General features: G+C 46.3%; 1 protein-coding gene across 8 annotated transcripts in view; it reads right to left on the bottom strand.

The window, feature by feature from the left end:
* Positions 1-5,581: 5,581 nt before the first annotated feature.
* ZNF445 (zinc finger protein 445) overlaps positions 5,582-20,907 on the bottom strand; it is a 36,070-nt gene continuing 20,744 nt past the window's right edge. For 3 of the 8 annotated variants that reach the window (XM_063806731.1, XM_063806732.1, XM_063806730.1), the window contains 6 exons: positions 19,092-19,667; positions 15,273-15,441; positions 14,827-14,921; positions 14,406-14,532; positions 13,472-13,582; positions 5,582-12,698 (listed from right to left, as the gene is read on the bottom strand). In XM_063806731.1, coding sequence (XP_063662801.1) covers positions 10,534-12,698; positions 13,472-13,582; positions 14,406-14,532; positions 14,827-14,921; positions 15,273-15,441; positions 19,092-19,520 — 3,096 coding nt within the window. In that variant the 5' untranslated portion in view covers positions 19,521-19,667 and the 3' untranslated portion in view covers positions 5,582-10,533. The remainder of the gene's footprint in view (positions 12,699-13,471; positions 13,583-14,405; positions 14,533-14,826; positions 14,922-15,272; positions 15,442-19,091; positions 19,668-20,907) is intronic. The other 5 variants (XM_063806736.1, XM_063806737.1, XM_063806735.1 and 2 more) reach the window with 2 other exon arrangements.

Below are 20,907 nucleotides of genomic sequence, written 5' to 3' on the forward strand. Positions count from 1 at the left end.
TTTATTCAAGAAGCTGTGGGTTTGTGAACTAGATCAAGACTTGGAATTGACTGAGTGATTGTAACTCTGTGTTGGTAATTTAGGTCAGACTTTATTCACCAGATCTGGAGCTTTCCTACTTACTCGGATCAAGTAAAACTTTAGTAGGCAGCCCATCCATTTCAGTTCTCAGGACACTATGATCAGCAGGCAGACATCACAGATCTCTGTGGGTCAGACCATTCAGGATCCTGCTTTGGCTGCACTGTCCATGGCAGTCACCACACCAATTGTGTTTTTGGTGACTAAGTGTTACCACATGGTCCCTGCCTCCTCAGGATTCCATCAGCCCCACTGCACTTCAGGGAGCATTTCCCACTGTAATGTGGCCTGTATAGAATATCTGGCACTCTCTACATGAATTTATTTCTCATAGTCTTAATGAAGAGTGTCCTCTGGACCCTCCCTGGGTGGGTGAGCAGGTATTTACATAAATACTCAAGCATTTTTATCTCCTTAAGCATTTACATATCTTCCTCTACAGTATACCAACGAAGTTCTCACATTTCAACTCATTCAGTGCAGGTTATGTTTGGATTCGTTTTTTTTTTTCTTCTTTTGGAGATGAGTTCTCACTATATTGCCCAAGCCAGTCTCAAACTCCTGGCCTCAAGCAATCCTCCCACCTCAGCCTCCCAAGCTGGGATTACAGTGAGTCCATATCTCAACAACTCACAAGCAAATGAAGACAGCCATTCTCAGCTTCTCAAGTTAAAACAATGAACCACAAATATCTGCTTAATTATCCCATATCGAAGAATTCAGCTTGATCTGACTTTATATTCCTTCCACGATGATCCTGCACCCTTGTTACCGAAAAAGGTTCCCAATCCAGACCCCAAGAGAGGGTTCTTGGATCTCGCACAAGAAAGAATTCAGGGCGAGTCCGTAAAGAGAAAGCAAGTTTATTAAGTAAGGAATAAAAGAATGGCTACTCCATAGACAGAGCAGCCCCGAGGGCTGCTGGTTGTCCATTTTATGGTTTCTTGATGACATGCTAAACAAGCGGTGGATTATTCATGCCTCCCCTCTCCAGGCCATATAGGGTAACTTCCTGATGTTGCCATGGCAACTGTAAACTGTCATGGCACTGGTGGGAGGGTAGCAGTGAGGATGACCAGAGGTCATTCTCACCACCGTCTTGGTTTTGGTGGGTTTTAGCTGGCTTCTTTACTGCAACCTGTTTTATCAGCAAGGTCTTTGTGGCCTGGATCTTGTGCCAATCTCCTATCTCATCCCCTGACTTAGAATGCCTTAACCTTCTGGGAATGCAGCCCAGTAGGTCTCAGCCTCATTTTGTTACAGGAAAGGGGTCCCGATCCAGACTCTTAAGAGAGTTCTTGGATCTCGTGCAAGAAAGGATTCAGGGCAAGTCCGCAGTGCAAAGCAAAAACAAGTTTATTAAGAAAGTAAAGTGGTGAAAGGACAGCTACTCCATAGACAGAGTAGGATGGAGTAACCTCTAACCTGAGGTCAGTCAAGTGTCCTTGCCTTTTATTAAGAGGGGCCTCTAACTCACTCTGTCTTAGGAGAAACTCCAACTCCCCTAAGTTGGGCCTCTAACCCAATCCCATTTGTTACTCGGGTACCCCATCACTTACCCAAAGTCGTCCAATCAGTGCTGCAGTCTATTTCTTTGGGGTTGGGGGGATTTCTTCAGTATCATCCTTTCTGTGGTTTGCCAGAAATATGTTACAGGACCCCAACACTTACGCAAAGGTAGCCGTTGGGTCAACGTTTCTGCACTATAGCCCCTTCTGTGGTCACTAGAAATATGTTACAGGAAAGGGGTCCCAATTCAATCCTAGAGGGTAGGAATGCCTAACTTTCTGAGAATGCAGGCCAGTAAGTCTCAGCCTCATTTTCCCAGCCCTCAATCAAAATGGAGTCGCTGTGGTTCAAACACCTCTGACACTTTTACCCAGCCCCTATTCAACATGGAGTTGCTCTCGTTCCAATGCTTCTGACGCTATCTCTACAGATTCCCCAGGTTTCTATAAAAATTGGCAAAATTATGCAATTTGGAGAGTACTGTATCTCCTCAGTCACATTTTGCACTTCACTTTTTTTTTTTTTAATTGAGACAAAGTTTCACTCTGTCGCCCAGGCTGGAGTGCAGTTATGCGATCTCGGCTCCCTGCAACTTCCACCTCCTGGGTTCAAGTGATTCTCCTGCCTCAGCCTCCCCAGTAGCTAGGATTACAGGCACACACCACCACACCCGGCTAATTTTTGTATTTTTAATAGAGATGGGGTTTCACCATATTGGCCAGGCTGGCTGGTCTCAATCTCCTGACCTCGTGATCTGCCCGCCTCAGCCTCCCGAGTAGCTGGGACTACAGGCGCCCGCTGCCACGCCCGGTTAATTTTTTGTATTTTTACTAGAGACGGGGTTTCACCGCGTTAGCCAGCATGGTCTCGATCTCTTGACCTCGTGATCTGCCCGCCTCAGCCTCCCAAAGTGCTGGGATTACAGGTGTGAGGCACCACGCCTGGCCAAAAAATAATTTTTTTAAAAGGACTCCAGGCAATGATAGACTGGATTAAGAAAATGTGGCACACATACACCATGGAATACTATGCAGCCATAAAAAATGATGAGTTCATGTCCTTTGTATGGACATGGATGAAGTTGGAAATAATCATTCTCAGTAAACTATCACAAGAACAAAAAACCAAACACCGCATATTCTCACTCATAGGTGGGAATTGAACAATGAGAACACATGGACACACGAAGGGGAACATCACACTCTGGGGACTGTTGTGTGGTGGGGGGAGGGGGGAGGGATAGCATTGGGAGATATACCTAATGCTAGATGACGAGTTAGTGGGTGCAGCACACCAGCATGTCACATGTATACATATGTAACTAACCTGCACATTGTGCACATGTACCCTAAAACTTAAAGTATAAAAAAAAAAAAAAAAGGACTCCAGGCATGGTGGCTCACACCTGTAATCCCAGCACTTTGGGAAGCTGAGGCAGGTGGGTCACTTGAGGTCAGGAGTTCAAGACCAGCTTGGGCAACATGGCCAAACCTTGTCTCTACAAAAATACAAAAATTAGCTGGGTGTGGTGGTGCACGCTTGTAGTCCCAGCTAGTCAGGAGGCTGAGGCTGGAGAATCGCTTGAGCCTGGGAAAGTGGAGGTTGCAGTGAGCTGAGATCGTGCCACTGCACTCCAGCCTGGGTGACAGGGTGAGACCTTGTCTCAAAAAAAAAAAAAAAAAAAAAAAGGCAAAACGCAAAAAGCAGTGGTGGCCATAGGTCATGAGCAACGTCAGCGGACTTTTGGAAGACATATACCTCAGGGAAGGCCATTACATGTTCTTCAGGCAAAAGGTGGTTAACTAACACTCAAAGTCTCATTGTGACCCTCTCTTCTGCTCCCTGCCCCAGCATTAGTAGCTGGGACCTCTCCACAGAAGCACAGATCCAAAGGCCACAGGGCCCCTCCGTGAGCACAGACACTATGTCAGCCCAGCAGTCCACTCCTCCACCATAGGTCTGAGTTCAGCTCCACAAGGTCCCTCTTCCAATCTCCCACCTTTCAACAATTCTAGCCACGTCTCTTTGTTCCTGCTTTGCACTTTGCTCCATATGAGGTGGGATCAATAAACTACCATCACTCAAAACTGGTTCGGATGTTGAAACTGATGACACTGCAGACACCAAGAGGTTACGAAAAAGTTTACTACTCACATGAGGCCTTCTAGGGAAAGCAAAGCGGGCACCCACGCCAGTCTGTTGGGCTTCAGTGAAAGGACGGACAAGTGGCTCTGGTTTTTGTTGTGGTTATGACAGCTCAGTGCATTTGTGACAGTCAGGGTTTGCACAGTTTGAACTTCCCCTCTGACGCAAAGAGGAAATGGCTGGGCTTTCTTATCAGCTTGTCCAGATCCGGGCAAACTGAGGGGGAGAGCTTGAATGCTATTAGCAGACAAACATCAAACATGGGGAGACTCTATTCTAGCTCCCCCAGTCCTGGGGTGGCAGCTGCTTAGCAGTTGCTACCTCCAAGACACCTTGGCATTTTCTTTTTGCCTTTTTAGCTACTTAAATATAGTACACTTCTTTATAAGGTCTTTGCTAAAATAACTGGTGTGGTTTCTGGCAACTAAAACCTGGCTGATATAAAATCTCCTTGCTGTTCTTAGCAGGGTTAACATTAACTTTAAAAGGGGTGGTAGCTGGCATACAAGTATTTACTCTCCTTTTCCTCATCTAATAAAGAATGAAAAACATCTCCATCTTCTGGATCCCATTTCTTCATTAAAATTATGAGTTTACAGCTTCTGGCTTCACTTGTTATTTATTAAGCAAAATTAAGGAGATTTAGGCAAGGAGGAGCTTATAATTTCCTATAAAGTGCATGTCTTGGTGATTGTGCGTCAGTATATAGAGAACATCCTCATTTTTAAAAAAACTGTGGCCTAGTATTTCATCATAGATGTACTAGAGTTACTTAAGCATTCGTTTACTAATAGCCATTTGTATTGCTCCTGTTACCAGAAAGCGGTCGTGATCCAGTCCCCAAGAGAGAGTTCTTGGACCTTGCTCAAGAAAAGAATTCAGGTGAGTCCACAAAGTGAAAGTAGTTAATATTAAGAAAGTAAAGAAATAAAGAATGGCTACTCCATAGGAAGAGTAGCCCCAAGGGGTGCTGGTTGCCTATTTTTATGGTTATTTATTGATTATATGCTAAACAAGGGGTAGATTATTCATAAGTTTCCCGGGAAAGGTGTGAGCAATTACCAGAACTGAGGGTTCCTCTCCTTTTTAGACCATATAGTGTTACTTCCTGATGTTGCCATGGCATTTTTTTTTTTTGAGACAGAGTCTTGCTCTGTCACCCAGGCTGGAGTGCAGTGGCACCATCTTGGCTCACTGCAACCTCCAACTCCCGGGTTCTAGAGATTCTCCTGCCTCAGCCTCTCAAGTAGCTGGGATTACAGGCACGTGCCACCATGCCCAGCTAATTTTTGTATTTTTTAGTAGAGACAGGGTTTCACCATGTTGGCCAGGCTGGTCTCGATCTCCTGACCTCATAATCCGCCCGCCTTGGCCTCCCAAAGTGCTGGGATTACAGGCATGAGCCATCGTGCCAGGCCTGCCATGGCGTTTGTAAACTGTCATGGCACTGGTGGGAGTGTCTGTTAGCATGCTAATGCATTATAATTACAGTATAATTACAGCAGTGAGGACAACCAGAGGTCACTTTCATTACCATCTTGGTTTTGACCGGCTTCTTTACCACATGCTGTTTTATTGGCAAGGTCTTTATGACTGTATCTTGTGCTGACCTCCTATCTCACCCCATGACTTGGAATGCCTAACCTCCTGGGAATGCAGCCCAGTAGGTCTCAGCCTTATTTTACCCAGTTCCCTATTCAAGATGGAGTCACTCTGGTTCAACCGCCTCTGACACTCCCAATTTTTGCAGGTGAGGAAATGGAAGCCTTGAAAGATTAGGTGGCTCACTCTAAGTAACATCATGTACCTGGCAGGGATTTCTATAAAGTCATAAGATGTCAGAGACTATGCTTAAGAAATATTTTTACTTTGAAACACTTTAAGCAAACAGTTAAAAAGTACCCACCACACTACCCTGTTAAATCTTAACATTGTGATGCCTCTGCATCAATTTTTAGAAAAAAACAAAGAAAACACAACTGAAGCCCCCATGTACCCTCCCCAAATCCATCAGGTCTCCTGCCTTAGGAAGGCAGAATGGTGACTTGCACACATCGTTCCAATACATGATTTTATACTCATTTCATATTATTTGAATCCACAGAAAATAGATTACTGTGCAAAACAATAACACTTTCTATATGTCCACAATGCTTACATGCTAGACACTATTCTAAGCATTTTACATGCATTACTTCATTGACCACCCCCCCCCACCCACAATCACCCTGTGAGATTGCCACTACTATCCCATTTTAGAGAAAAAGTGAAAAACAAGTTGAAGTAACGTGCCCACAGGTACACAGTATGCTTAACTTTACACTAAGGGTACCTTGTATGTAGCTTCACCAACTTTCTCAGCATAATTTTTCATCTATCTGTGTTGAGACATAACTCTTTCATATTCACTTTCCAAGGACCAAAAACAACCCATTTATTTATCCATTCTTCTGCTGATGAAATGCAGGCTTTTCCCAATCTTGCTACCTAAACAATACTTCAGTGAAGTCTTAAAATCATTCTCTGTTCACATGGCACTTCTCTAGGATGCATCCAGGAGTAGTTGCTGGGTGGTTAAGTGCACACAACCTTCCAAGATTTTGCAAATTGCCTGGTACAATATTTCTCACAATTTCTACTCATAAAGCAGTGTGAATTATCGTTGTTCCACGCACTTACCCACACTTGGGCTTTCAAAAATGTGCCAGCTTTCTGAGTGTGAGATGGTCTGTATTATTTTACATTTCAGTCAGTCTTGGTCAGCAGGGGTGGGGCAGACCACACTGAACAGGTGACAGAAAGACCTTCAAATACCCACTCCAGCCATCTGGCTCTCCTCAACCCCAACTTCAGTTCCTCCAAGGGAGTGGGGGAAAGGTGGGAAGGGTGGGAAGGAACCTGAATGTTCTCCAGGCCAGGATGAGATGCAAGATGAGACCTGGTGCTCAGGGCAATCAGAAACTGTCAACTGAAGCCAAACAGCTCAGAACCACCCACAGCCGGGTTCCTAACCAGCAGGTGTGTGTTTGTGGGTGGCTTCCAGTCAACATTTCACCCCACAGCCCCTTAAAAAAACCCCAACCCTGACTCAGCCAAACTAAATTCAGCTTCAGATTCCTTAACAGAGGTAATTTTGTGCAAGATCTTTTCTGCATGGCAAACAGATAAATAAGCACCCAACCCTGGCTTCCAGAGTGCTTGGTCTGGCTATGGAGATGGGCATAACCAAAAACACAAACATCACCTGACATAGGAACCAAGAGAGGTGGGGCCACGGGTTTAGAGGCACAAGGGTCAGACAAGGTCAGGCCTTGAAGAATGAAGAGCTGAAATGGCAGAGAGAGGGGTGTGGCACTCCAGGTGAAGGGAGGCAGCACAAGGCAGAACACTCTGGGGGGCTGGCATGGGGAAGGGACAGGAAAGCCAAATCCAACATTGATTCTGCCAAAATCTTTAGTAGTTAGCACCAAGTAGTCAGGCTTCTACTTTTTTCCTTTCAGCTAATCTGAATTCATTAATATTTATATAATTATAGTACTTATAGAACTAAAATTATTTGAAAACTCAGGTTATTGGACAAGTAGGTTCAGTATAATCCCAAATATAAACAGCTTACTTCAGGATAAAATAATTTCTGTTCTTTTGGCCGGGCACAGTGGCTCACACCTGTAATCCCAGCATTTTGGAAGGCCGAGGCGGGTGGATCACGACGTCAGGAGATCGAGACCATCCTGGAGATCGAGACCATCCTGGAGATCGAGACCATCCTGGCTAACACAGTGAAACCCCGTCTCTACTAAAAATATAAAAAATAACCCGGGCGTGGTGGCAGGCACTTGTAGTCCCAGCTACTGAGGAGGCTGAGGCAGGAGAATGGTGTGAACCCGGGAGGCAGAGCTTGCAGTGAGCGGAGATCGTGCCACTGCACTCTAGCCTGGGTGACAGAGTGAGACTCCGTATCAAAAAAAAAAAAAAAAAAAAAAAAAATTCCGTTTTTCACTTCATTCTTTGCACATTTTAAAATTTGATTAGAATGTTTAGAAATAAGCACATTTCATTCTATAAAAATGACAGGTCAGGCACAGTGGCTCACGCCTGTAATCCCAGCACTTTGGGAGGCAGAGGTGGGTGGATTGCTTGAGCCCAGGAGTTTGAGACCAGCGTGAGCAACATGGGAAAAAAAAATAAAACTTTTGTCTCTACAAAAAAATATAAAAAATTAGCTGGCAGGGTGGCACACACCTGTAGCCCCAGCTACTCGGGACGCTCAGATGGGACCTGAGCCTGGGAGGTCAAGGCTGCAGTGAGCTGTGATCCTGCCACTGCACTCCACCCTGGGCAACCCTGTCTCAAAAAATAAAAAAGACAGTAAAAATATCCCTATACTGGGGCAGGAACTTTACAAGGTATCCTGTGGCAAAGGGACTAGAGATGGGGGGAAAGGGGTGCTAAAAGTTTGATTGGAAAGGGACATTTCCATGGTTATAACACCAACTGACATGGAAGCTGCACCTCTGAGAGGGCCCTGGTCCTAGAGGTCAACCACCTGATGGAGAGCCTTGGTAAACCAAGCCCTCTTTCACCAATCTCAGGAATCAGGTAGCACAGCCAAGCACTCTAACTTCACACATAAGGAAATTGATGCAGAGGTTCATTGACTTGCTCAAGATCAATCCTGCCAAGAAAAGGCACACCATGCCTGGAACCCAGATCTGATGACTCCAAGACCCTTCCTATGACTCTGGCCCCCCTGCCCAGCCACTTCTAGTGCCAGTTTTGGGACAGTGAAGGGACATCTTCAGTGCCATGAACAGCTGCTGCCGTAGGAAGGCAAGAGGATGGCAGAACCAAGATGACCAAACCTTCCTGAGGACAAAGCTGAACAGGCATCAGAACACCAACAGGAGACTTCTGCCCCGCCCCCACCATCCCGTGACACCACCACACAATATCAGAGCCTTCATTTTCACCTGCTCATGGCAATCCAGAGCAGGTAAGATTATCCCATACTCTACTGAAAAAGACATCTTCCAGGTTGGTTTCTTCTCATTTCAAGAAATGACCAGCTCCATGAACGGGCCCCTATAGTCAGGACACTGCTCTACTATTAAAACATTTTATCCTTTCATTTATAATCTGACCTCCTCAATAATCAGAAGCAATGATTACTCACATGCTTTAGCAATATCACTCCTTTGCCTTTAAGTAATTGATTCTTGCTTTTTGCTTCAACACAAGTGGGTGGGCCAGTGAGGGAGCTCCTCCCAGAACAGGCCGCCTTTTCTCCTGAGAGCAGCAGGCACATGCACATGTTCCTTCGGGTTGAATCTGATTGCTAGCACCAGATCTCATACATGGAGAGGTGTATGTGAAGCTGAGAGGGGCCTGCAGTGTGCAGGGGCTAGAGACATGAACACAACAATGGTAAGCGTTTATATCTGCTGAGGCCGAGGATCCTATAGAAAATTCAGAAATGGAGTGGGGAGGAGTCTGATTTATGGGAACTGGCAGCAAGGGTAACTGCATGAGAAGGCTTTCACCCGTCCCATTTTACTGAGTCCTTGGATCTGTGGTTAACCCTTATAAAATATAATTCAGATTCAAACCACATCACTCCTCAACTCAAAATTGTCCAAAAGCTCCCTGCCTCCCTCTGAGCCAGCTCAAGCCCCCGTAATGACCCATGATGCTCATATGGCCGGGCCTGTGGCCTCCCTGGCCCCTCTCCTTCCCTTCCAGCTGGCTCCCTGCACTCCATCCCAGGGGCTTCCTTCCTGAGGACACCAGTCAAGACCCAATCTCCTCTGCCTGCAACTCTCCCTAGAGAGCTACCTGCTACCTCCCTGGCTTCCTTCAGGTCTTTGCTCACATTTCACCTTCTCAGTTGAGGCCCTCCCTGACCAGACTATCTAAAATCACGATTGATCTCCCAATCCAGCACTCCCTCTGACTCTTCTCTGATTCACTTTGTCCACTACACACATCACCATCCAGAATACTGCGTATCCCATTTGTTTGTCATCTGTAAAGATCCAAGATGGCAGGATTTTCATCTGTTCTGGTCCCTGCTGGGTCTCTGGCAAACACACCAGCGCCTGGTGTATGGGAGTGCTCAGCGCATTTCTGTTAAACAGATGGACCGCTGCTGCCTATGCAGGCCTGTGGGATGGGGATGGCAACAGGGTACTGGTAGAGATCCACACACCAAGCGCTTGAGCCCAGCATCCTGCTCTCCTCCACCTGCCGCTGAGACCACTCTAACCCCCTAGCAGATATCCAAAAGCCAGCCAGGAAGGCTGAAGCCCCAGCCAGAACTCCCCAGGGGGCATTTGGGAAGGCTAGGAGTTCTTGATGCTGCTGCTTTTAAAGTCAACAGAATAGGCATGGCCACAGGCCAAACTTGAAGATAAATCTAGGATCCCACTGGCCCCTTTCCAGCAGCCATAGCCCATGATGCCACAGATATTCTGTCCAACCACAAAGGGCAGTGGTCTCTCTCTTCAGAGTTGTGGAAGGAGACCTGAATAGGGGAGCCGCAGGCTATGGTGCAGAGGCCACTCCTAGGGGCCGGAGTCTCCAGAAGGGCTCCAAAGAACATGGTGCTGCACTTCCCCAGCGTCACATCCTAGCAGGCAGGCTGGGGACTCCCCGAGCTTTCAAATCCTTGGGATTCTGTCACTAGCTTCCAAAACAGAAAGGGCTGGGCCCTTTATCAAAGTTACTCCACAATGCCTATAATTAAGGGTTCTCTAGCAGGGGACTGAGAACCCACCCCCACTGTCACTGTCAGGTCCCAGGCTAATCTCTAATATGGTTTTTCATATGCCGAGCCAGGTTCGAAGACCACCTGAAGGTCTTTCCACACTTGCTGCATTTGAAGGGCCTCTCTCGAGTATGAAATCTCTTGTGGCTAATGAGTTGTGAACTCTTGTTAAAAGTTTTCCCACATATGCTGCATTTGTGGCACTTTTTCCCAATGCTTATGTCCTGGAGTCCAGTGAGCCTGGAGCTCTGGCTGCAAGCTTCTTTGCAGTCTTCGAGGGGCATCTCTTCACTTGGTTTTAGCTTCTGTAATCTCAACTTTGTGTCCTGAGAGGAAGACCGTGCAGGCGGGCTACGTTCAGCCTGTGCTGCTCTGGTGTGTTTCCTCTGGTGACTGGAAAGGGTATGTCTCCCAATGAACTCTTTCCCACACCACTGACATTTGAAAGGTCTCTCTGTAGAGTGGATCCTCTGATGGTTAACAAGGCGATAGTTTCTATCATAAGATTTCCCACATAGATTACATTTATAGCGCTTCTCTCCACTGTGTATTCCCTTATGATCTAAAAGGGTTCTTTTACGTGTAAAGGTTTTCCCACATTCTTGACACCAAAAACGTTTCTCACCAGTGAGGATTTTTGGCTCCACATTTGGAGTCTTTTCACTTTCATGGCAATCATACTGTTTTTGAAGAGAGTGAATCCTCTGATGTCGGTAGAGATTGGAACTCCATCTGAAGGCTTTCCCACACTCCCTGCACTTATATGGCTTCTCTCCAGTGTGAACTCTCTGATGGATGAGGAGGAATGAGTGATTGCGGAAGGCCTTGCCACACTGGCTGCATTTGTAGGGCTCCTCTTTGGAGTGACTGCTCTGAGGAACCTGGAACACTGTGTCCTGACTAAAAGATGGCCCGCCCTCAGGTTTTCTTTTCATGGCATGCTTCTTCTTATGAACAATAAAGGCTGACCTATAGGCAAAGTCCTTCCCACAATCGCTACACTGGTAAGGTTTCTCACCTGTGTGAATTCTCTGGTGGTCAACGAGAGTTTTCTTTCTAGTAAAAGTTTTCCCACACTGCTGACACAGAAATGTTTTCTCCACAGCAGGAGCACCCTGGGGCTGACTGCAGTCAGGAGATTGCCTGAAGCCTTCACGACATTCATCTTGTTTGTAGAATTTTTCCTCCTCATGCAACCTCATATGACGAGTAAAGTTTGATCTCCATCTAAAGGTTTTCCTACATTTGGTACATTTATAGGGCTTCTCCTGGGTGTGAATCCTTTGATGTTCAAGAACATATGACTTACAGTGGAAGGATTTCCTGCACTGGCTGCAGTCAAAGAGTTTCTCCCCACTTTGGTCTCCCAAATGATGATCAAACCCTGAGCTGTAGGTGAGAGCTGCCCTATACTGATTCAATTCAAGAAATTTCTTCTTAGCATGGGTTTCTCGGTGCAGACGGTAGGCTGACAGTCGTCGGAAAGCTTTCTCACATAAATCGCATTTATAAGGCTTCACTCCAGTGTGAATTTTCTCATGCCGCGCGCAGTTGGAACTCCACCGGAAGGCTTTCCCACACACCCTACATTTAAATGCTTTCTCTTGAGTGTGAAGTCTCTGATGATACGCAAGATGGGAGCTATGACTGAAAGTCCTTCCACAGTCACTGCACTTAAATGACACCCCCACTGTGTGAAGACTCTGCCCACGTTGGTGATGAGAGCTAAGGCTGAAGTCTTTTCCACACACGTCCTTTTTGTTCCCTTTCAGTCCACTATGAATTCTCTGATGTAGGCTGAAGCCCCCAATCATGTGTCTGAGCCCCTTCCCATATTTCTTGTAGTCATAGTGGTGTGAACTCATTCTGAAGTGTTTGCCACAGCCATGTTTAAGGGATTCCTTTCTTCCAGAAACTCTCAAATATGTAACATGTTTTAAGTCAAGACTATTACTTCCTGATACTTCAGAGTCTTTTCCTGTCCTGTGACTGAAATTGGTCTCTTCTTTCTTAACTCTTACTTGTATGGGATTTTCACATTGATCCTTCTGCCTGCTCTTCTGTTGAAAAGATTCTCTGAGCCCAATTCCCTCAGAAACACTTGTCGCAGGACATCCTGATGACACAGCTAAGGTTTCTGCTTCTTCCAAAGGTTCCTGATTTAAGATGAATTTGTTTGTTTTACTCTGGAGGTCATCTCCTGACAAAAAATATAACACAAGAGAATGTACTCTTTTCCCATACTTGGAACTGCAGAAAGCACCAAAGGGCAATAAAATGTCTGGGTGGTGAGGCTTTTGCCTGACGGCCAATACCTTTATAAAATAGTCAAACATAAGGCAAAACATGGAAGATTATCCCAGATTACAGGGAAGGGAGGAGAAAAGCAAGATGGGCAGGGCAGCTAGAGATATGCAGACGTCACATCCAGCAGGGAAATAAAAAGGATTAAGAAGAAAGTGTTAAACAGCCAGAGTGGGAGAAAAATCATGGCATTATAGAAAGGTACCCAAAAGCCAAGGGGTGGGGCTCCAAGGAGCACTTGGCTGAAAGGGCTGGAGATCAGCCTATTACAAAAAGAAGGACCAAGAAAAGAAAGAACAGGAGTGGGATGAGGGCTCCTAAGAGCAGAAAGGGGTGAGTACAGGAGTTCAGCAGAAGTGCAGGCCAGGAGTGAGGAGGAGCATCAGTGAGTGAAAGACAGGAACAGTGAAGCCCTCCAGCAGGCAAGAACTATTATTGAGAGGGCTGCTGTGAGAAGGGGACAGGAGAATAGACATGGCCGGAAATGAATGACCTCTCGGAGGCCAGCCAGGATGGAAGAGACCCAGTGGCCCAAGCACCCTTACCAACACTGTTAAAGATCTTCCTTCCAGCAAACAATGGAGTAAATTCCCAGTGATGTAACTGACCTTAAGAAAGAGAAAAGTAAAAGCAGGAGGAGCAGGACCTGGCAGGTTCTCTGGAACTCACCTGTAGGGGCAGCAACTGGATTCCCCTTAGGCTGAGCTGCCTGGATGTTCAGGCCCCATGGCTCCCTTGCTTCCAACCAGGAGATCAGAGCAGGTTTGGTGAATGGTCCCACTGCAGAAGAGAAGAGAATGGCATGAGAAAGGAGATGGATGATACAGAACTACTCTTCAGGACCTCTGGGCCTGAAGTCCTGGTGGGAAGGTGGGAAAGACCAGGAAGGCAGGCAGCAGAAGCTAGCGAAGGAGGCCCAGTCATTTCAAATAGCCCTGAGCAGAGATAAGAGAGACTGATAGAAGTTGCCCACAAAAGGATTACCAGAATTTTCCAGAGGTGAGAACCACACGTCTACTTAATTGGTTACATCAGCCAACATTTTTTGAATGTCTAAACAGACTAGGAACTTAAAACATATTACCTTTAATCCGTTGTTTTTATTTGTCTGTTTTGAAACAGGGTCTCACTCTGTTACCCAAGCTGGAGTGCAGTGGCGCGATCTTGGCTCACTGCAGCCTCATCCTCCTGGGCTAAAGCAATTCTCCAGCCTCGGCTTCCCAAGTAGCTGGGATTACAGGCGTGCGTACCACATGCTTGTATTTTTGTATTTTTTGTAGAGATGGGGTTTCACTATGTTGCCCAGACTGGTCTCAAACTCCTGAGCTCAAGCAATCTTCCCACCTGGGCCTCCCGAAGTGGTGGGATTACAGGTGTGAGCTACCACACCCAGCCACCTTTAATCTTTACAATAATCCAGAATGGCAGGCATTATTCTCCCCATTTTTCAAAAGAGGCTACCAAGATGCTAGATTAAGTGATCTGGTCAGCAGTTACAGAGCCAGGATCTAAAACCAGGTCAGGTACCTTTCTATGCAGCACAGAACAACCCAAGAAGGCAGAAATAAAGACGGATAGAAGCATGAGGATATCGATTACTTACCCAGGGAAGCCATGTTCCTATAATTCTCCAGCATCACATCCCTGTACAGGTTCCTCTGAGCAGAGTCCAGCCACCCCCACTCGTCCTGGGAGAAGGTCACCTCCACATCCTTGAAAGTCATGGTCTCCTGAAAAAACACTGTGCCCTAGAGCTGGTCCACAGCTCCCAGCTTTGAGGTGGAAAGGGAGAGAAGGGGAATAAACTGGCTCTGTGTGAGTGCAGGATGGACCTGGCAAAGGTGAAAGGGAAGACCATCACCCAGCAGAAGACCTCTGGGCTTGAGGGGGATAATCTGGTCTCTGGAACACGGGTCTTTGGATGTGAGATTACTAGACAGAGAAACCCAGGATGGGGAAGCTGCACTATCCCATTAGGCAGCGACGTGGGGACATCAGGAAGGACCAAATGTTCTGTGGCTCACCTGGAGCTGGGCTGTCAGGGACCTGGTTGGTGTTACCTGGTCTCCCGGGCACCCCTCTCTCGGGAAAAGGGCAGGCATCTGGGCAGCAGGAGTATCTGAAGGAGAAAAAGCCATGAGAGAGCGGCTCAGCTCTGGACAGCCCAGTGAGAAGCCCACTCTTCCCCCCAGTAGAGGACTCCTGGACCCATGAGCAGGTACAGAATGTTGTTAAATACCCATCTCACATGTCCTCAGTCTACTGGGGCCAGGAAAGGGGTAGTGGGATGGGGGGTGTAATGGGGGAGGAGCAAGCCACATATAGGTTATAGAATGGATGGAGAGGACAGAGAGCTAAGGGCCAGGACAGAAGGAGATTCTCATGAGAGGAGAGATGTGGAAAGACAACACTACAGGAAATGCAAGAAGTGTGGCATAAGGCTGGGGTCTTAAGGCCAGGCAGCAAGTACCGGATTGCCCAGCCAGGAAGTCACGTGCTTCTATTTCATAGGGAGGCTCCAGGTGGTCCCCCAGAGCAGAGCTGCTCCTGAGAGGTGAAGCAAGGGACCATATCTGTGCAGATCGCAGGGCTCCTGTACCCATCCAATGCACATCTGGGCTCTGGGCAGGGCCCGGGTCCTGGCAAGAAGAAAATGTTGTGAGAGGATCTTTCTGGGAATCAGAAAGCAAACTCAGAGAAGAGACCACATGACCAATCTCTAAAGGACAAAGGCCGAGGGATAGGTAAGCCAGGTCCTTTATTACTTCCAGGCAGGAGGAAAGGGCAAGAAGAACGCCCAGGGAGGTACCTCCAACCACCTCAGCCTCCTTGGGCTCTAATGAGAGTCATGGGAGAGTCCAGGTAGAGACAGACTCCAGCTCAACACAAGGAAGCACATGGTAACTCAGTACAGCACTCTTGTCAGGCCTCAGATGACACAGTGCCACCTTCCCACTACCCCTCAGCTCCCACCCCAGGCCTATAACTTAGAAATGAGAGAGAAAGAACTAGTTCCTGAGAATTAAACTCATAATGGTTCACAGTGGAGATACAGTCAAGTAATATCTACTGTCAAGTGCTGCTCTAGGCACTGATGTACAAAGTGAACTCAAAGAGGCAGGCTAGCTCCCAAATTGTAAACTTGTTTTTAATAATAACACTGATAGAGGGGCAATGCTAATCATTAGAGTCAGCCATGGAACCATAGAAGAAAGTCTCCAGTGTAAAAAATGGCAGTGTCCATCTAAGTAGAGACCAACAAAGAGGAAGCATTTGCCCTAAGACTTCAAATAACTCTGGTCTCTGAGGCAAGGCTGTCCCTCATATAGAGATGAGTACAGGAAACTACAATTTGAGATTTTCTGGTCCTGTGGCCGAGACAGTCTCTATACCAATACGGACAAATCTCAGCCTGAGGCCATTAATCATCTGATACAGAGATACACACTAAAGATGATGAACTGACCACAATAATTTATCTCCCATTTTTTATTCTTCTAATAAAGGAAGAATTAAAAAAAAAAAAAAAGAATATGGAAGCACAGCAAAACAAGTTTAAGGACAAACTTTCTCGGGCCCTGGTTTTTCACACTGTGATAATTTTGCTGAACCGTAGAACGATTCTGTGACTTTACATATATCTTAAAGCATTTCTCTTCATTTTGCAAATTTGGGGGGCTTCTCCCAGCCCCCACTGTCTTTTAAGTAGCTTTCAACCAGGTAGGCCCTTTCTGCTCATGTGGCAATGTTTTCATGGATTTTTAAAATTACATCTAGCTGTAAATGAGCTGAATATAACCAAGCCATGATTTTGTAACTACTGTGTACCTCATTTCCTTTTATAAATTATTATCAGGTCCTTTTGAACATTTCATTGTTTTGGTAAAACTAACAAATGCTCTTTTAAATTTTTAAAAATAGTACCCCATGTTGTGCAAAAATATTTTCTAATAGTTATACCCTGTGTCTATTTATTACCATTTACTGCTGGTAGACCATGTCCTGATGTCTTACTTGATTTAATTTTTATAATAAAGTTTTAGGGACAAGTATGTCAAATTTGTTTCAGAAATCTTTTTTTTTTTTTTTTCGGACATAGTTTTGCTCTTTCACCAGGCTGGTGTGCAGTGGCGTGATCTCGGCTCACTGCAACCTCCACCTCCTGGGTTCAAGCAATTCTCCTGCCTCAGCCTCCCAAGTAGCTGAGACTACAGGCGAACACCACCACGCCCAGCTAATTTTTGTATTTTTAGTAGAGATGGGTTTTCATCATGTTGGCCTGGATGGTCTCGATCTCTTGACCTTGTGATCTGCCACCTCGGCCTCCCAAAATGCTGGGATTACAGGCGTGAGCCACCGCGCCAAGCCACAACTTTCATTTATACATGAATTATGTGTGCAGAATCATATATATATGTATATGTATGAAAGTGTATGTCTATATATATGTTGTTTTTTTTTTTTTAATTTTTTTTAGACAGCGTCTTGTTCTGTTGCCCAGTCTAGACTGTACTGGTGCAATCTCAGCTCACTGCAGCCTCCACCTTCCAGGTTCAAGCAATTCTCCTGCCTCAGCCTCCTGAGTAGCTGGGTCTACAGGTGCACACCACCACACCCGGCTAATTTCTGCCCTTTTAGTAGAAATGGAGTTTCACCATGTTGGCCAGGCTAGTCTCGAACTCCTGACCTCAAGTGATCCGCCCGCCTTGGCCTCCCAAAGTGCTAGCACTACAGGAGTGAGCCACCACGCCTGGCCAGAATCATGTATTTTTATATAAATAAAATTTTAAAGAAGCCTTAAAAAAGTGATAAATGCTTTTTAAAAAAACTGTAACAATACAGGAAGCATCAGCTCCCCTGTGTGCAGGAGAAGGGCAGGAAGAACGAACGCACTTGAACTGACCAGATGCCGCTCTCCTGCCAGGCCTGGGACTGCCAACTCTGCCAGGGCCAGGCACATGATAAGCACTTGAATATTTACCGAACAAATTCTCACGATTAAACCATTTCTGCATTTTCTTCTCAATGAACAGAGGCTCTGAAAGGTACAACTATGTGGCCACAGATGTTGAGGTTGTGGAATGAAGTCTAAAATCGAGGTCTTCCTATTTCTCAGCCCAGCACTGCCCCTCAGCACTCATGACCATCTTCCCTGCCTCCCATCTCACACACATAGAAAAGGTCCTCAAAAGCTTAGTGAGAAGGGCTGGGCATAGTGGTTCATACCTGTAATCCCAGCATTTTGGGAGGCCAAGGCGGATGGATCACCTGAGGTCAGGAGTTTGAGACCAGCCTGGCCAAAATGGTAAAACCTCATCTCTACTAAAAATACAAACAAAATTAGCTGGGAGTGGTGGGGTACGCCTCAAAAAAAAAAAGAAAAGAAAAAAAAAAAGCTTACTGAGAAGGAAGCTACATGGTGCCTGCAGAGCGCTCTTCTGAGTTTTAACATGTACTCTCCCACTGAGAAGCCAAGAGCCCTAACCCTAAATGCTGTCCCAACACCCACCACTTTACAGGGCTATGGTTAGTCTCAAGTCAAATTAGATAATATGTGGAGATGGACTTTGTATACTGTAAGCCACTGTGTCCAAAGACTAGTTACTGGGCTTTTTTGTTTAGAGATAGGGTCTTGCTGTGTCACCCAGGCTGGAGTGCAGTGGTGCAATCACGGCTCACTGCAGCCTTGACCTACCTGGGTTCAAGTGATCCTCCCACCTCAGTCCCCCAAGTAGCTGGGACTACAGTCACATGCTACCACGTTCAGCTAATTTTTGTACAAACAGGGTTTTGCCATGTTGCCCAGGCTGGTCACGAATTCCTGCACTCAAGCAATCCGCCCACCTTGGACTCTAAAGTGCTTAGATTACAGGTGTGAGCCACTCTGCCTGGCCTAATTTTTAAATTATGTATAGAGACAGTGTGGGGGGGTCCCCCTATGTTGTCCAGGCTGGCTTGAACTCCTGGCCTCAAGCAATCCTCCCACCTCAGCCTCCTAAAGTGCTGGGATTACATGTGTGAGCCACTGTGCCCAGAAGTTACTGTTATTTATGGAGACTTGCTGACCCTATCTGGAGCTGATATTCCTCTGGGAAGGTAGGAAAGGATACCTGCTAAAGGGTCCATGGCTCAGGGTCCCGTTCTCAGCTGCTCAGGTACCATGGGAAGAAAGGAAGGCTTCCCCTGCACTCCTCTATATTGACAGTTTAGAGGGCCACCCCCATCCCCAGACAAGCTGGCTCACTAGCAGGCAGAGTTCCCTGGGCACCACACACTTGCTCACACTCACCCTCCAGGATGTCCCATCAAGGTCCCGCTGCAGCTCCTCCAGCAAGGCCACAGCCTCCTCGCCACTCTCAGGGTTATGAAGCTGCACCCAAACCCGGAGCTCCCCAGGCAGGATGCTCAGGAACTGTTCCAGCACCAGCAGCTCTAGGATCTGTGCCTTGGAGAGAACGTCAGGCCTCAGCCACCAGCGACAGAGTTCCCGGAGCCGGCTCAGAGTTTCTAGGGGCCCTGAAGACTCATGGTAGCGAAGCTGTCTGAAGAGCTGGCGGAACAGCTCCTGGCCAGGGCGGTTGAGAGTCTGTGGCCTGGCAGCCTGCACTGGAGTATAGCTTTCATCCTCTTCTTCCTTCTTTACTGTCTGAAGCCGCCCTCGCTCCCTCGAAGACTGGGACTGAGCTGGATAGGCAGCATGCCACCTGCCTGGAGGCATCACTCCTGTTCAGGGACTAACCAGAAGAGTGCGAGCCAAGTCCACCTTAGACGTGGGTCCTCAGAAGTATCTTCTCAGCAGTCAACAATGCCAACATTTGCTGGGACATCAGAAGTCATCAGCAAGTGACTGAAATTACCAGCATTTCTGTGCAGGAGGGGATGAGAGAATAATGTCCATTATACATGGTGCAGTTGGATTCTGCTGGTTGGGATCATCTTTGTATATATAAGAAGAGCGTTTGCACAGAGGTATATGCCAGTATCAAGCAGACCAGAGCTAGGCTGTCCCCTATTGGAGTAAGCTAAGAAAATACCCCACAATAAAACATATACTGAACTTATACATTAAAACTTTGTAAAAAACACAAAGGGATGATGAAAAAAGTCAGAGAAGATCTAAATAAATGAACAGACATACCATATGCATGTACTGGAAGATGTGACACAGTAAAGATGTAAATTCTCTCCAAATTGATCTACAGGTCTAATGCAAATCCTACCAAAATCTCAACAAGATTTTTTGTAGACATAGATAAATTTATGTGGAAAGGCAATGGAATTAGAATAGCTAAAATTATGACAGGTCAGGCATGGTGGCTCACACCTGTAATCCTAGCACTTTGGAAAGCGGAGGTGGGAGGACTGCCTGAGCTCAGGAGTTCGAGACCAGCCTGGGCAACATGGCGAAACCCCGTCTCTACTAAAAGTACAAAAAATGAGCCAGGCATGGTGGTGCGTGCCTGTAATCCCAGCTACTCGGGAAGCTGAGGCACAACAATCACTTGAACCCGGGAGGCAGAGGTTGCAGTGAACCAAGATCGTGCCACTGCACTCCAGCCTGGGCAACAGAGCAAGAGTCTGTCTCAAAACAAGCAAGCAAGCAAGCAAACAAACAAACAAAACCAAAAAACAATTATGACAAGGAAGAATAAATTGGGAGGGATCAGTCTGAAAACAGTCTACCTGATTTCAAGACTTATAGCTACATTAATCAATTCTGTGTAGTACTGGTGGAGGAAGAGACACATAGGTCAATGGAATAAAATAGAAAAACCAGAAACAGAACCACACAAGAATGCCCAACTGACTTTTTAAATATCAAATGTGATTTTGCTATTATAATATTTTAAAATATCTCAAATGAGCAATTCAAAAACAAAAACAAAAAAATCCTGAGAATCCAATCCCCTAGTTGATTTTATGACCCAACAATGGGTTACAAATTATAATTTGAAAACTACTAATCCAGCTTCCCACTCAACTCTTGTATTTCTTTTTATAATTCATCATAAAATGTGGTATCCAAGGGTTCAAGTCGCTTTCAGGAGGTAGTACTTTGGGAGGCCGAAGTGGGCGGACTGCTTGAGGTCAGGAGTTTGAGAACA

This window comes from Pan troglodytes, chromosome 2 (genome assembly GCF_028858775.2).
Source record: "Pan troglodytes isolate AG18354 chromosome 2, NHGRI_mPanTro3-v2.0_pri, whole genome shotgun sequence".
NCBI lineage: Eukaryota > Metazoa > Chordata > Mammalia > Primates > Hominidae > Pan > Pan troglodytes.